The sequence below is a fragment of the Heloderma suspectum genome, chromosome 9, assembly GCF_057233095.1.
Source record: "Heloderma suspectum isolate Gila_16-S chromosome 9, 16-S_ref, whole genome shotgun sequence".
Lineage (NCBI taxonomy): Eukaryota > Metazoa > Chordata > Lepidosauria > Squamata > Helodermatidae > Heloderma > Heloderma suspectum.
In genome coordinates, this window is record NC_139466.1 from 2,265,264 (window position 1) to 2,277,698 (window position 12,435).

A 12,435-nucleotide genomic window follows, 5' to 3' on the forward strand; every position below is an offset into this window, starting at 1 on the left:
ATCCTAAAGGAAATCAATCCTGAGTGCTCATTGGAAGGATATTTTGGCCACCTAATGCGAAGAGAAAACTCTCTGGAAAAGACCCTGATGCTGGGAAAGACTGAAGGCAAAAGTAGAAGGGGAAGGCAGAGGATGAGATGGCTAGATAGCATCACCGATGCAATGACTATGAACTTGAGCACGCTCCGGGAGAGCGCGCAGGACAGGAAGGCCTGGCGTGCTATGGTCCATGGGGTCACGAAGAGTCGGACACAACTGAACGACTGAACAACAACATTACTACTACATCATGCTTCCTTAAAACATTGGCTATTTGCTTTTCAAAAGTTTCATCCTCGTCTTCTCCTTGGTTGGGTGGCCAGTAGTAGACACCAACCACCAGGTTCCTTTTATTCTTTGCTCCCATTTATTTTGATCCAGATGCTCTCGGTGGGGCTACCAAGCTCATCCTCCTGTAAGGTGGGTCATTGTTGTCATCCAGCAAGGCTCTTTTTAGGTTTTGAAGAGACGCGACAATTGATTTATATCTCTACATACTTCTTTTGGAGGTTACATTCTTACCAGGCTTTCTCCCCCACTGCATGTGCTCACAGAATGCAGGAAAGGGGCCACCCAAGGTCAGGAATCCGGCAAGAATGAGGCAGCATTAGAACCAGGGAAGTAGTGCATATCAAAGTATGGTTGCCCGACAGTGTAATTTTGGTTAAGCCAAGTTTGTGAAAGTCCAGTAGGACAATGGGATAGGAGACCCTTCTGAGACTGAAGAGAGATGTGATAACTTCAAACAGGGAGGTGATGGTAGCTGCTGCTCTGTCACTGTCTCCAGCCTCTTAGAAAACAATGCTGCTGTTGTAACTCACAACATCTCCAGCTCAGAAAGCCGTTCTAGGTATGACTGGATAGATCCTTCTCCTAAATCTAAACACATTATCAAAACTTTGAAAATGGAGGAACATTCTTAAACCCTTTTTTTTTTTTTTAAAGCTGGGCCAGAAAGATTTTTTTCCATTTCATGCAAGACCACAATTGCTCTAAAGAAGCCAACCTCCAAGGAGTTTCAATAGCCTAAGACAACAGCTTAGGGGAAAGAGAACAGACCCACTACAATAAATGAAAATAACTAGACAAAGAAAAAACCAAGAAAATGCTTTATTACAATTTAATTCTGCATAATTTAAAAATAACTTCGTTAGTTGCCGTACAAATGTATTTAACTATAAAATCAATTGCCAGTGTATATCTCAGTACCACAGTGTCTCAGGTTCCCCTCGCACATTAAGGCACATGCAGCCCACCCAATCGTCATGGAAAATGTCAGTTCAGCCTAGAGAAAGACCTTTGTTAGGGAGATCAGAAAGTCCCTCCCCAGTGGCCCCTGCAGCACCAAGAGCAGACCATGATGGCTTTGCATGGTTTCTGCACACTTAAGCTGAACATCCAGGTACAGAACCATAGTCTTATACACATGGTAATGCTTTGTCTGATATTCAGAAAGCATTTGGATACACTGGTGAGACCAAACCATCATTAACTTCATTCTCTAGTCACCAAGAAAGTTCATCACCACTTCATACCCTGAGAATGGTTAGATCAAGACAAAGAAACCAGGCCAGAATCTCTACTGGGGGGTGGAGGGGGGAGGAGAAGAGAAGACCATAGTTCAATTACAGAAATTCACTTATGTTAGTCTCAACTCCCAGGACTTCTAGGTGCAAATTTAGTTTATCTATGAGAAGGATGCTGGATTTGCACCTGGCCGAAGTTGTCAGTCCAACTCCGTTACTTGCACATCTTGTTGGCAGCAAGGGTGCCTCACAAGTATGATTCTAAATTCAGGCAAAGTTTCCTCTCCACTGGTGCACAGTAGGATCACAACCATTACTATCATCATATAAAACACATCTAATTCATTTCAGAATGGGGTCAAGCAAAAAAAGGGGGTAGAATTCTACTCAGCATTATTTTCTTCCTAGGTAGCACCATAGTACATCTATGGAGAAACTACTCATAACACCTCCTCAGGAACTATTTGCAAACTTGTTTATCAAATGAATAAACTGTCCTGGTCAAGAAAGAGATGCTACAAAGCATCAGGTTCTCAATAAAAAAAACTGACCCAGCTGAAGATCTTGAACTTGGCCATACTGTATCAGCTTAAGTAAAGAGTTCCTTAATGCCACTAGATGAAATTATTTATGATGCTAAATAGAGGTGCATGTTAAAAAAAACTCTTGCATAATTCTTTTTCAAGAAGGGAAAGTTAATATTTCAGTGAAAGTTAAACCCTCCTTATACGCATCTATATTGGGTACCAATGCCCCAGAGAGATTTAAACTTGGTAACAAACCAGAGCAGCATTTTAATGGCATTCACACTTGAACGTTTATAAGGCAAAAAGTTATTGACCTTTACCTGCAGAGGGGGAAAACAATAACAGAAAAGGCACAGAAATACTGCTTTGTAGCAAAAAGTTAAAAAGGAGAGGAGGGGCAATGAGCAAATGAGACCTCCTCCTGGACAGCAGGCAAGTCTCTGCCAAGGCCACATTCTCAGGATTTAAGGCCAATCACAGCATTTGGCAAAGGAGGAGCTTGCTGAAGGGCTGATGTGGACAAACTGCCAAGGTGCCTGACAAACATCAAGGCCAGCCAATTCGGAATTTCTTTAAGGGTACCTGCGGTATCGCTGGGTACAGTAAGCTTCCAACCATATCAAGGGTACCCTAATTAAGGCCTCAAGCGGAGAGGCAGGCTCTTATCCATGTGGGGGTTAGTGGCTAGGAAAAGATGCCATTGGGGTCTCCTAGCGCAGACATGACAAGAGTATTATCTTGGAATGAGGGGCTCTTGCCAAGTTGAGAAATCTCACCCTGTGCAGTACAAGTCCAGCCTAAGAAGTTGTGTGTGGGGAAAAATGGAAAAATTGGGGCAGCCTCCAAAGTAGACAGAAATTACCCAACCTTGAAAGCCAAAGGGACAAACTTGTGATCCCAGAACTAGTCTGTGGACCTGCAACAAATTCCACAAAGGGGGGCACAGACTACTGTGAACTTACTAAAAAGCTCTTAGGAGCTGCTTATCCCTCTCAGTTTCTGATGCCTGTTATTACACATGGTATATACTGGGCCTCACCACAATGGAGACATTTTAACATTCAGAAGGTGTTTTTGAACATTCTGTGGCAAATCCACTTGGTTACTGGAAAGGCACAGCCCTGTCTACGCACAGGACAGCTGACTGGCAATGAAATGGCTAGAGAAAGCAAGTTACATGTAAGCAAAACTGTCATCTCTTTCAGGACCATATCTTAGGTTTCTATAGCAGAGAAAGCAATTGGCTTTGAAGGAAGGTCCCCCAACTGTAGCCCTCCTTCAATGAAGCAACAGAGAACTACATAAGCAGAAACATCGTGAATTTGGCAGGGGACTGATCCTTAAACCTGGAATCAAGGTGTTTATTTCAGTCTGCTGGAACTGGCACCTGAACTGCAGACGTACTTGCTGAAAGAAATCTCTCTTTAAAGCCATTAGTGCAAGATGCAATTAGATTAAGGAGGCGACCTACAAACATCCCAAGCCCTCGGTCTTTGCTCCACTTTCCATGATGACTACAACAGCAGACACTTCTTGGAGTTCTTCTTTGCCACAGGGTATAAAACGGCACGCACAGCTTCAGCAAACACTTCTCTCACCCCCTCCTGGTTCAGCGCTGAGCATTCCAAGTATTTGACTGCTCCAATCTGTTTGGCCAGCGACGTCCCCTGCTGTGGGGTGGTGGGGCCCAGGCTCTGCTCCTTCAGCTTTTTCACTGTCTCCACATTACTTCTCAAGTCCCTCTTGGTGCCAACGAGAAGGATCGGCACATTCGGACAGTGGTGAGACACCTCAGGGTGCCATTTGTGCCGTACATTTGCATATGAGGAGGGGCTCCCAATGGAAAAGCAGATGACGAACACATTGGTCTGAGGGTAGGACAGGGTGCGCAGGCGGTCATATTCTTCCTGGCCTGCTGTGTCCCAGAGATTCAGGCTAACCACCCTGCCATCCACAGTCATCTGAGCACTGTAGTTGTCAAACACCGTGGGGATATATTCCTCAGGGAATGCATTTGTGGTGTAGCTGATGAGCAAGCAGGTCTTTCCCACAGCGCCATCTCCAACAACCACGCACTTTATTGTCTGCATTCTTTTACTTTGAAGGGAAGAGTCCTACACAAACAAAGGAACAAGTCAGAGGAAGCCCAACTCACTGGAAAAATATAGTTTACCAAACTTCCAGTATTGCTAGAATAGCTACCAGGATCTCGTAAGGAACAGAACAGTGGCTATACCCCTGCCATCACCACCCCAGTTGTCCTGAGACTGCAGAGCTGAAGAGAAGCACACAATGTCCTCTGTCAAGGGCACTAGGGGTCATGGAAGGCTGCACCCCCGTTTCTCCAGAATAGCACCATGGCAAGGAGGGCACCAACCTGGCCCCATCCACTGGCCAGAGAAGGCACACCTGCAAGGAGGTTGCTTGCCTCCTCCCTGCCAGAAAGAACACTCAGCTGCCAGCACCACTTGCCGGGGGACTACAGAGCTGAAGGACAGCACGCTCTGGCTTCTACTGGCCAGGGGACCAAGGGCTGCTGGGTTGTCTGGGTCTGGGGTTTGTAAGTGGATGGGTGTTGTATGTACACAAACAGTCTATTGTAAGCTGACTTGAAGATCATTTGATTGAAAGGCAGGATATAAAACTTGAGTGAATGAACGAACAGTGTGCCCTAAGGTGACAGCAGAAGAGAAGACCAGTTCCTGAAGATACCACCAGCACCCTGAAAGAATTCTCTCTTTTTAAAGTATGTTAAATTGTAAATGCCTTAAGTGCATTAGGAGAAAAGCAGAATATAAATGCGTTAAGTAGAAGAGTGAACCACACTGACAGTAAATAGCTCATTTTTCAGATGTTATACAAGGAAGAGCAAAAGGCCAGCCAGAAATGAGCCAGAGGCACCTGAAGAACAACCCTAAACCCAGAAAGTGGTCCCTTACAGCAAGAGAGCCTTTCCTGGCACTTATTAATAAACATCCTTCAAAAATCATAGAATCGTAGAATAGTAGGGTTGGAAGGGGCTTATAAGACCATCGAGTCCAACCCCCCGCTCAATGCAGGAATCCAAGTCAAATCAGGATTTTGGGACTGTGATCTGCTCCTACGCAAACCCTGCTCTGAACAAGACCAAAATACCTTGGAGACAGGACTTGCCTGGTGTATTTTGAAAGCCTCCCATGATGGGCATGTCATGGCTCACTAACATTGTGCTTTGCCATTATCCAACTTCATACTATTAGAAAAATATTCCTAATAGTTAAGCCAAAGCCTCTGAATAAAGAGCAAAAAAACAGACCTGGCACTCCATAATAAGCTGTTCAGTCTTTTCCAGTATTCTTGTGCAGTCTTAACTTTGGTTCTCTACCAATAAAGCTAGAGTAACACAGAAGAGATTCTACAAGTTGAAAGTCTTCTACTTTGCCGCGTTAAAACTGTCTGCCAGCTGTTCCACCACGGTCTAGGATCCATTCCAGCAGTCTGAGATCAACAAGAGCTTAGAATATAGCACCTGTGATGGAAGCTCAGAACACTTCCTCTCTGAGCTACCACCAGAGACATGGAGGCTTTCTGTGAATACACAAAGAACGGTTAGAAGGAGGCCAAGAACAGATTATTCTTAACAATGACAGGGCAAGCAGGAATTAGTGGGCTTGAGCTGCGACAGAAAGTTCACATTAGTACTAAGGTCATGTAAGAAGCTCAGAAAGAAAGTGAAACAAAGCAAAGCTCCAGGCCAGCCTGGTTACTGGGAAGAGTTTGAGAAGTACTCTTAGAAAGGAGGGAAGATTCTAATTCACTGAGACAATTCTGGGGAGGAGGGAGTATTTTAGGCCACTGGTCTGCAATACAGTCCAGTGATATGGATTTTCCAGAAAAAAATTGAATTGGAATTCTTTTTCAGAAAAGTTTCTGGAAGTTTCCAATACAAATTAGGGTACTTTGTGTAGGGTCATTTGCAGTAGAAATGTTTCAGTTTACATCAGAAAATGTTCTGATGCCCTAGAAAGATCTAATTTAGCACATTTATTTTACTTGTATTTAGTAAACAATGCTAAAAGAAAGTTGTTCAGTTGTTAAGTCATGTCCAACTCTTCATGACCCCATGGACCATAGCACGCCAGGCCTTCCTGTCCTCCGCTCTCTACACCACAAGTATTTGACCTGAAATAAATGAGGGGGGGAAATAAAGCACTTAGGTGCTGTTCGCATGTAATGACAAACCATCAGTTTAAAAACTGATCGGTTGTTGGGATGCTTGGCGCACTGCCTGTAACACACACCCCTCTTCCCCTTTAGTGAACAATCCACGATTGGCTCCTTCAGAGGTTGTGTAGCATGACATGTAAACCCAGACCTCTGGATTGTTCAGGGGCTAAACAACCAAGGGGTTAACCCAACAATAAGCTATGGATTAACCACGGGGTTGTTTAGTCCCTAAACAGCCCAGCAGTCCAGGTTTGCACATCATACTCCACAACCTACAAAGCAGCTGATGGTGGGTTGTGTGCTAAAGGTCATGCATGGCATTTTTAAACTGATGGATTGTCATTACATGTGATCCAGGTCGTTATATGATTTAAATGTTATATTACGTAGACATTTTAATAGAATATTTGTAATAGTTTGTACTTCCCTTACATTGTTTAAATTTAAGAAAAATCTTGACACACTGGGGCGGTTCACATGATCAAAACAAACCACGGTGGCTTCTTGTGAGTCTGATTTTCATGATCACCACCTGGCCGTGACTTAGCGTGTTGTCCAAACCCAGGCAGCACAGATCGTTGGAGGGTTAAACAACCCCCAAAAAACCCTTCAACAGCCCGCGATAAGCTGTGGCCAGGGCGCTGATTATGCAGATCATGCCCAGCACCCGCCGCAGCTCACAACAAGCCATGGTGGCTTGTTTTCATCGTGCGAACTGGGTCATTAATTAATTTTAGTAACACAAAGAATTGTGCATGATAGGATGACAATCACTCATCTATTTCAATGGAGTTCAACTCCCTTCCGCAGAGGCTGCTGTGGCACCTTCAGTTTTGCTGTCACTACTTATCAGTTCCATTTCACACTGAAATATCTATGCATTTCAATGACACACATGTATTCTCTCACATACTTGCCAGGGATAATCACCTGAAAGCCATTAATTACAACTTTAAAACTGCTAAAGTTGCCTAATATTGTATTTGCAACAGGCATGCATTCAGTGCTACTAATTAATTTATGAAATGGAAATTTTTCCATGGAAAACTAAAGCACTAGAAAAATTTCTGCCCCACATCACTGCCCCAGTACTTTTGAATGGACTTGATGCAGCTGAATTTCACTCCTAGACATAAAACCCAACTGCTGCAGGCTTTCAAACTGGAACTGCCAAACAAGAAACAACTTGTCAGCCTCTTTCTTCAGAAGGTGCTACTTAGCTCGCAAGATGCAGTTTCCTGCTGAGCAAGAAACCAGCCCTGAAGATTATACGGCCCATTCCAAAAGTCTCACAGCTGCACTACCTCCTAGAAGGACATGTATTCTCAGGATAACCCTGGTGTAGTGGCAAGAGTGTTGGACTAGGAGTTGGGAGATCCGGGTTCTAGTCCCCACTTGGCCATGGAAGCTCACTGGGTGACTTTGGGCCAGTCACAAACTCTCAGCCCAGCCCACCTCACAGGGTTGTTGTTGTGAGGATAAAATGGAGAGGAGGAGGATAATGTCAGCCGCCTTGGGTTCCTTGCAAGAGGAAAAAGGGCAGGGTATAAATGCAATAAATAAATAAATAAAAGCAGTACAGCCCTGCCTTACACCCCTCCATCCCTAGAGCAATCCTGCTAGTCCCTCACCAAGTCTCTAACTTGGGGGGGGGGAGCGGGGAAGAGACAAAAACAAAGCACCACCGCCTCATTCCTTGTGCTTCCGGTTCACACTGTAGCAGACATCTATACAGAACAGTTCTCTAACCTGAATGTTCGCAACACTTCAATATCTTGCAGGAATATTTTCATAGAATCATAGGGTTGGAAGGGGCCTATAAGACCATCAAGTCCAACCCCCTGCTCAGTGCGGGAATCCAAGTCACAGCATCATTGACAGATGGCTGCCCAGCCTCGTCCTGAACGCCTCCAGTGTGGGAGAGCCCACCACCTCCCTAGGTAGTTGGTTCCATTGTCGTATTGCTCTAACAGGAAGTTTTTCCTGATGTTCAGCCGGTATCTGGCTTCCTGTCACTTGAGCCCATTATTCCATGTCCTGCACTCTGGGATGATCGAGAAGAGATCCTGGCCTTCCTCTCTGTGACAACCTTTCAAGTACTTGAAGAGCGCTATCCTATCTCCCCTCAGTCTTCTCAAGGCTAAACATGCCCAGTTCTTTCAGTCTCTCCTCATAGGGCTTTGTTTCCAGTCCCCTGATCATTTTTGTTGCCCTCCTCTGAACCCTCTCCAGTATTAGCTATCCCACCCAATTTTGTGTCATCTGCAAATCTGATCAGCATTCCCTGCACCTCCTCCTCCAAGCCATTAATAAAAATATTGAAGAGCACTGGACCCAGGACTGAGCCCTACAGTATCCTGCTCATTACCTCTCCCCAGTTTGAGACGATCCCATTGATAAGCACTCTTTGAGTCCGATTCTGTAGTACTAGAAGCAAACAAGCAGTCTAGATTTTATTTTCGTAGCCTTTTGCCCCAGTAAAAGTAATTTAATTGATTAATGCGATTCCTTCTAAAATGTGCCTGATGGGAAGAATGTTTGTCATTGAGGAGATGCAGCCACTGGGGGGGGGAGAAGAGACCAGGAAGCCACTAGTAGATCAAGGGGAGTACCAGCATGAGCCAGCAGGCTGCACATACCATCTGGGAAAGACACAGGTCATTTGGCTGGCTGCCTGCCTGGGTCCAGATGTTCCCAGGTCCCCTCCATCTCCAGCTAGCAAAGATCTCCTGTCAGCCAACAATGCAGGTCTGGACTAGATGGATCCATGGTCTGACTCAGCTTCATACATACATATGTGTATATCAACCTTACCCAACCTGGTGCCCTCCAGAAGTGTTGGACTACCACTCCCATCATTCTCAGACAATATGATCTTGTAGTCTAGTCCCACATATCTAGAGCACGTCAGGTTGGGGAAAGCTGTGTTATCGATAAAACACCCATGCACAATGGGCTTGGCAACAATGGCTGCCAAACCCAAAAAGGCTGCCAGGGATTTGCATGCAACAAAGAATTTTGGTCTTCCCTGCTTCTAAATGTACATACTAAACTCGCATAAATTTGCATAACAAGCAAGGGAGGTGAAAACAATGTTTAAACCTGGAATTGTAGTTAGCTTTATCTAGAGTGTTTACTTAAAATATTATTAGCCACTTTTCAGCCAAGGCTAACAATGTGTAACACCTACTTAGCTCTGCTCCTTCACTTTGCCTAGCAAATGTTTTTCAACCCACACAATTCTGAAGTGCACAGGCTTCAGCCCCATACAGTATTTTGAGGCCACCCCCACCCCCTGCCCCACAACACAGAAGGCTGCATTGCAAGGGCACTATAGCAGCAGTTGCTTTGAAAAATGCATCTGAAAGCATAAGTGTAAAAAAAGAACCACAACATCATTTTTGTCTGCTTCCTGCTAAACAGGAGAGCATTGAATTAAGGGGCCACAGGAACAACAGCCTGGTAGCAAATCCCTGTTTGCAGCAGAACACAAGCCCTCCTGAACAGCCCCATTTTTCTAGCTCTCTCATCCTCACTACTGTCAGCAGATGAAGCTGCAACTATGGGTGGGAGCTCAGATCACCTGGCATCCCAAACACCCTCCCTCAAGGCATATATTCTGTTGTGAAAGGCTGCCACACCTCCAGGGAGAGATAAGGTGACAAACTGCTTTGGTGCAAAACCACTTCCCCACCCACACCGCTCCAGTCTTCCCAACTCACGCAGGCAGCTCTGCAAGCATAGACGCTGCTGCAGGCTCAGAGATGGCTCCCTTGCAGAAGGGAGTCACCAGCTCCAGTTCTGCACGCAAATACTCTGCCGCTCACAAGTCAGCATATTAGACCAGAACCTCCAAGTCAACCTGAAAGGGACTCACTGGGTGGGGGTCTATATTAAAGCTTCCACCATCAAGGAGGCTCTGGAGTATAAGGCAGTTCCACTGCAAGAGACCCAGTAACTCTCTGGGGGCTGCAACTGAATGCAATTCAGAAGTAATTAAAAATAATGTGATGCTACCAGGCACACACAAGTTGCCAGTGGAGGATTGTGCCAATTCCTATGTTTGTCTGCCAAAAAAATGGAGAATGGGGGTAGACCGTATCAGGGTGAGAAGACCCAGGCTCTGTTGGGGTGGGTCAGAAGCATCATGCTGTCTTCAGTTCAGTTTGACACACCTGAAAGACATTTACCTGGCATGATGCACAGCCTTCTGCCTCCAGCAGGAACCAACCTGGTTCCACCTCCACCCCCAGGGAAGCGCACAAGCTGGGCAGAACAGAGATGGCCATGCTTTGTTGCTTGACCCCTCCTCTCATCCAGAGGTAAAACACAACTTTCTTAACCAGAGGCGGTAACAAGGAATGTGAGAGTTGCCAAAGAGCAAGTGAAAGACCTAAGTACAAGAGGACGCTGGAGGGATGCCACTACACCCAACAGGCACCCAAATGCCCTGCTAAGGGGCTCTGCAACCCTCAGGGTGCATTTCAGGGCACCAACTTCTCTACCAGCCTGCTCTTGCGCTGGTAACAGCAGCCCGGTGCGCAAACATCGGCAGCTGATCACGCTCACCTCCATCCTTTGAAAAGCTTCACCTGCTGAACTCTGCACATCAGGCTGCTGTTCAAGCACAGGGGGAGGCTGAGCTGCTCAGCTGGTACCCCTAATCAATGCATTCAGTCAACTCCTAGGAAGATAAACATTAAGCACTCCCCTTCCCTCCCCCCACATGTAGCATTTTTATTGGCCCTCTTAATTAAAACACTTTTAAAAAATGGACAGGTCCCTTAGAAATAAATATAGGAGCCTCACTTTAAAAAGGTTCATCAGAAAGGTTACCAAGCAGAAAGTTATCCATAACTTTTAAGCAAAATGGGATGACATGGGCGGGAGGAGAAGCAGCAGGACCCAATACTGAAGGCCCAGACAACTGCCGTTCGTAAGCATTATAGCAATAGGGTGCAGGGCAGATTAGTTCTGCTACAAACTGCAAACTCTTCAGAGGCTTCAACTTTGTACCCATCTTTTTTTCCCCTCTTCAACTCAAACACACACGCACACACAGAGGTTGCTGTTCTGCTTAACTTCCTCTGGCTGGGTGTTCAGCAAAACAAGGAGCAGAGGGAGGAGAAAAGAAAGATGGGTATGAAGTCAAAGCCTCAGAAGAGTGTGCTAAGAACTCTGCAGTCTACCTTAAAGACTGTGAAAAATAGCAGACCTCGGGGCCTTCAGCATCAGGTTCACCTTTGATCTCCCCCACTTCAGAACAGAAGAGCCCTGAAGCAGAACCAGGCCACGGGTCTATCTGGTCCAGCATTCGGTCCCCACAGTGGCCAACCCGCTGCCCCAACGGGAAGCCCACAAGCAGGACACGAGCAGCTTTGTTACTGTGCTTAACGCGCAGCCTGAAGAAGAGCCCTGCAGAACTCGAAAGCTTGCTCGCTACGCGGTGGCAGTTAACACCAGCCTTCCCCAACCGAGTGGGGGGCTGCAGAGGCGTTGGACTACAACCCCCACCACCCCCAGCCAGCCTGCTGGGGATGCTGGGGGCGGCAGTCCAACACCTCTGCAGGCTGCAGTCGGGGAAGGCTGGCTGGCGCGAGAAAGGAGCCGCCCACCCAGGCGCTGGGGCCGCCGAGCAGGCCCGAGGGCAGCCCCGCCGCCCCGCACAGGCACGGAGGCCTTCGGCGGACCGGAGCCGCCTGGAGCCCCAGGCGGCGCCCCCGCCCCGGGGCGGCCTTACCTCAGGCCCCGCGCGCCCTCCCGGAGCCGCCGCCGCCGCCGGCCGAAGCGAAGCTGCATCCGGCAGTGGGAGACCGCGCCCCCTCCCCCAGCAGTGCGCATGCGCCCTTCCCCGCGCTTGCGGGCGGGGAGCGACTGACGTTCTCTGCCGGAGGCTTCTGGGAAGCGTAGTTCCGTGGGCACAAGGGGCCGGGCTACGGCGGCCGGGAAGACCGCGAGCTTCCCGCAGGGCCCGGTCTTGTGTGTGTCTTCGCCGCGCCCCGCCGCTCTTCTTCCCCGGGAGGGCGGGATTGCTGGCTGGCCCCTGAGACGGGGCGGACGAACCGTTGGGAGCAGGCCAGGGGGGATCGGGTGCAAATCAGTGTTCCGCTGTGGAATTTGCAGGGCTGTCGCCTTGC

General features: G+C 47.3%; 1 protein-coding gene across 5 annotated transcripts; it reads right to left on the minus strand.

The window, feature by feature from the left end:
- Positions 1–1,017: 1,017 nt before the first annotated feature.
- Positions 1,018–12,127, minus strand: LOC146338319 (rho-related GTP-binding protein RhoG-like). Of its 5 annotated transcripts, none has more exons than XM_084813482.1 (3): positions 12,039–12,127; positions 5,388–5,569; positions 1,018–4,206 (listed from the first exon to the last, which is right to left on the minus strand). In XM_084813482.1, exons 2-3 carry the CDS (start codon positions 5,397–5,399, stop codon positions 3,607–3,609), a joined length of 612 nt encoding a protein of 203 aa, XP_084669608.1. In that variant the 5' UTR covers positions 5,400–5,569; positions 12,039–12,127; the 3' UTR covers positions 1,018–3,606. The 5 variants fall into 5 exon arrangements, with proteins under 5 accessions (XP_084669608.1, XP_084669607.1, XP_084669609.1 ...); XM_084813481.1 differs by having other exon boundaries at positions 5,388–5,659; XM_084813483.1 differs by lacking the exon at positions 12,039–12,127 and adding an exon at positions 6,125–6,253.
- Positions 12,128–12,435: the final 308 nt, after the last annotated feature.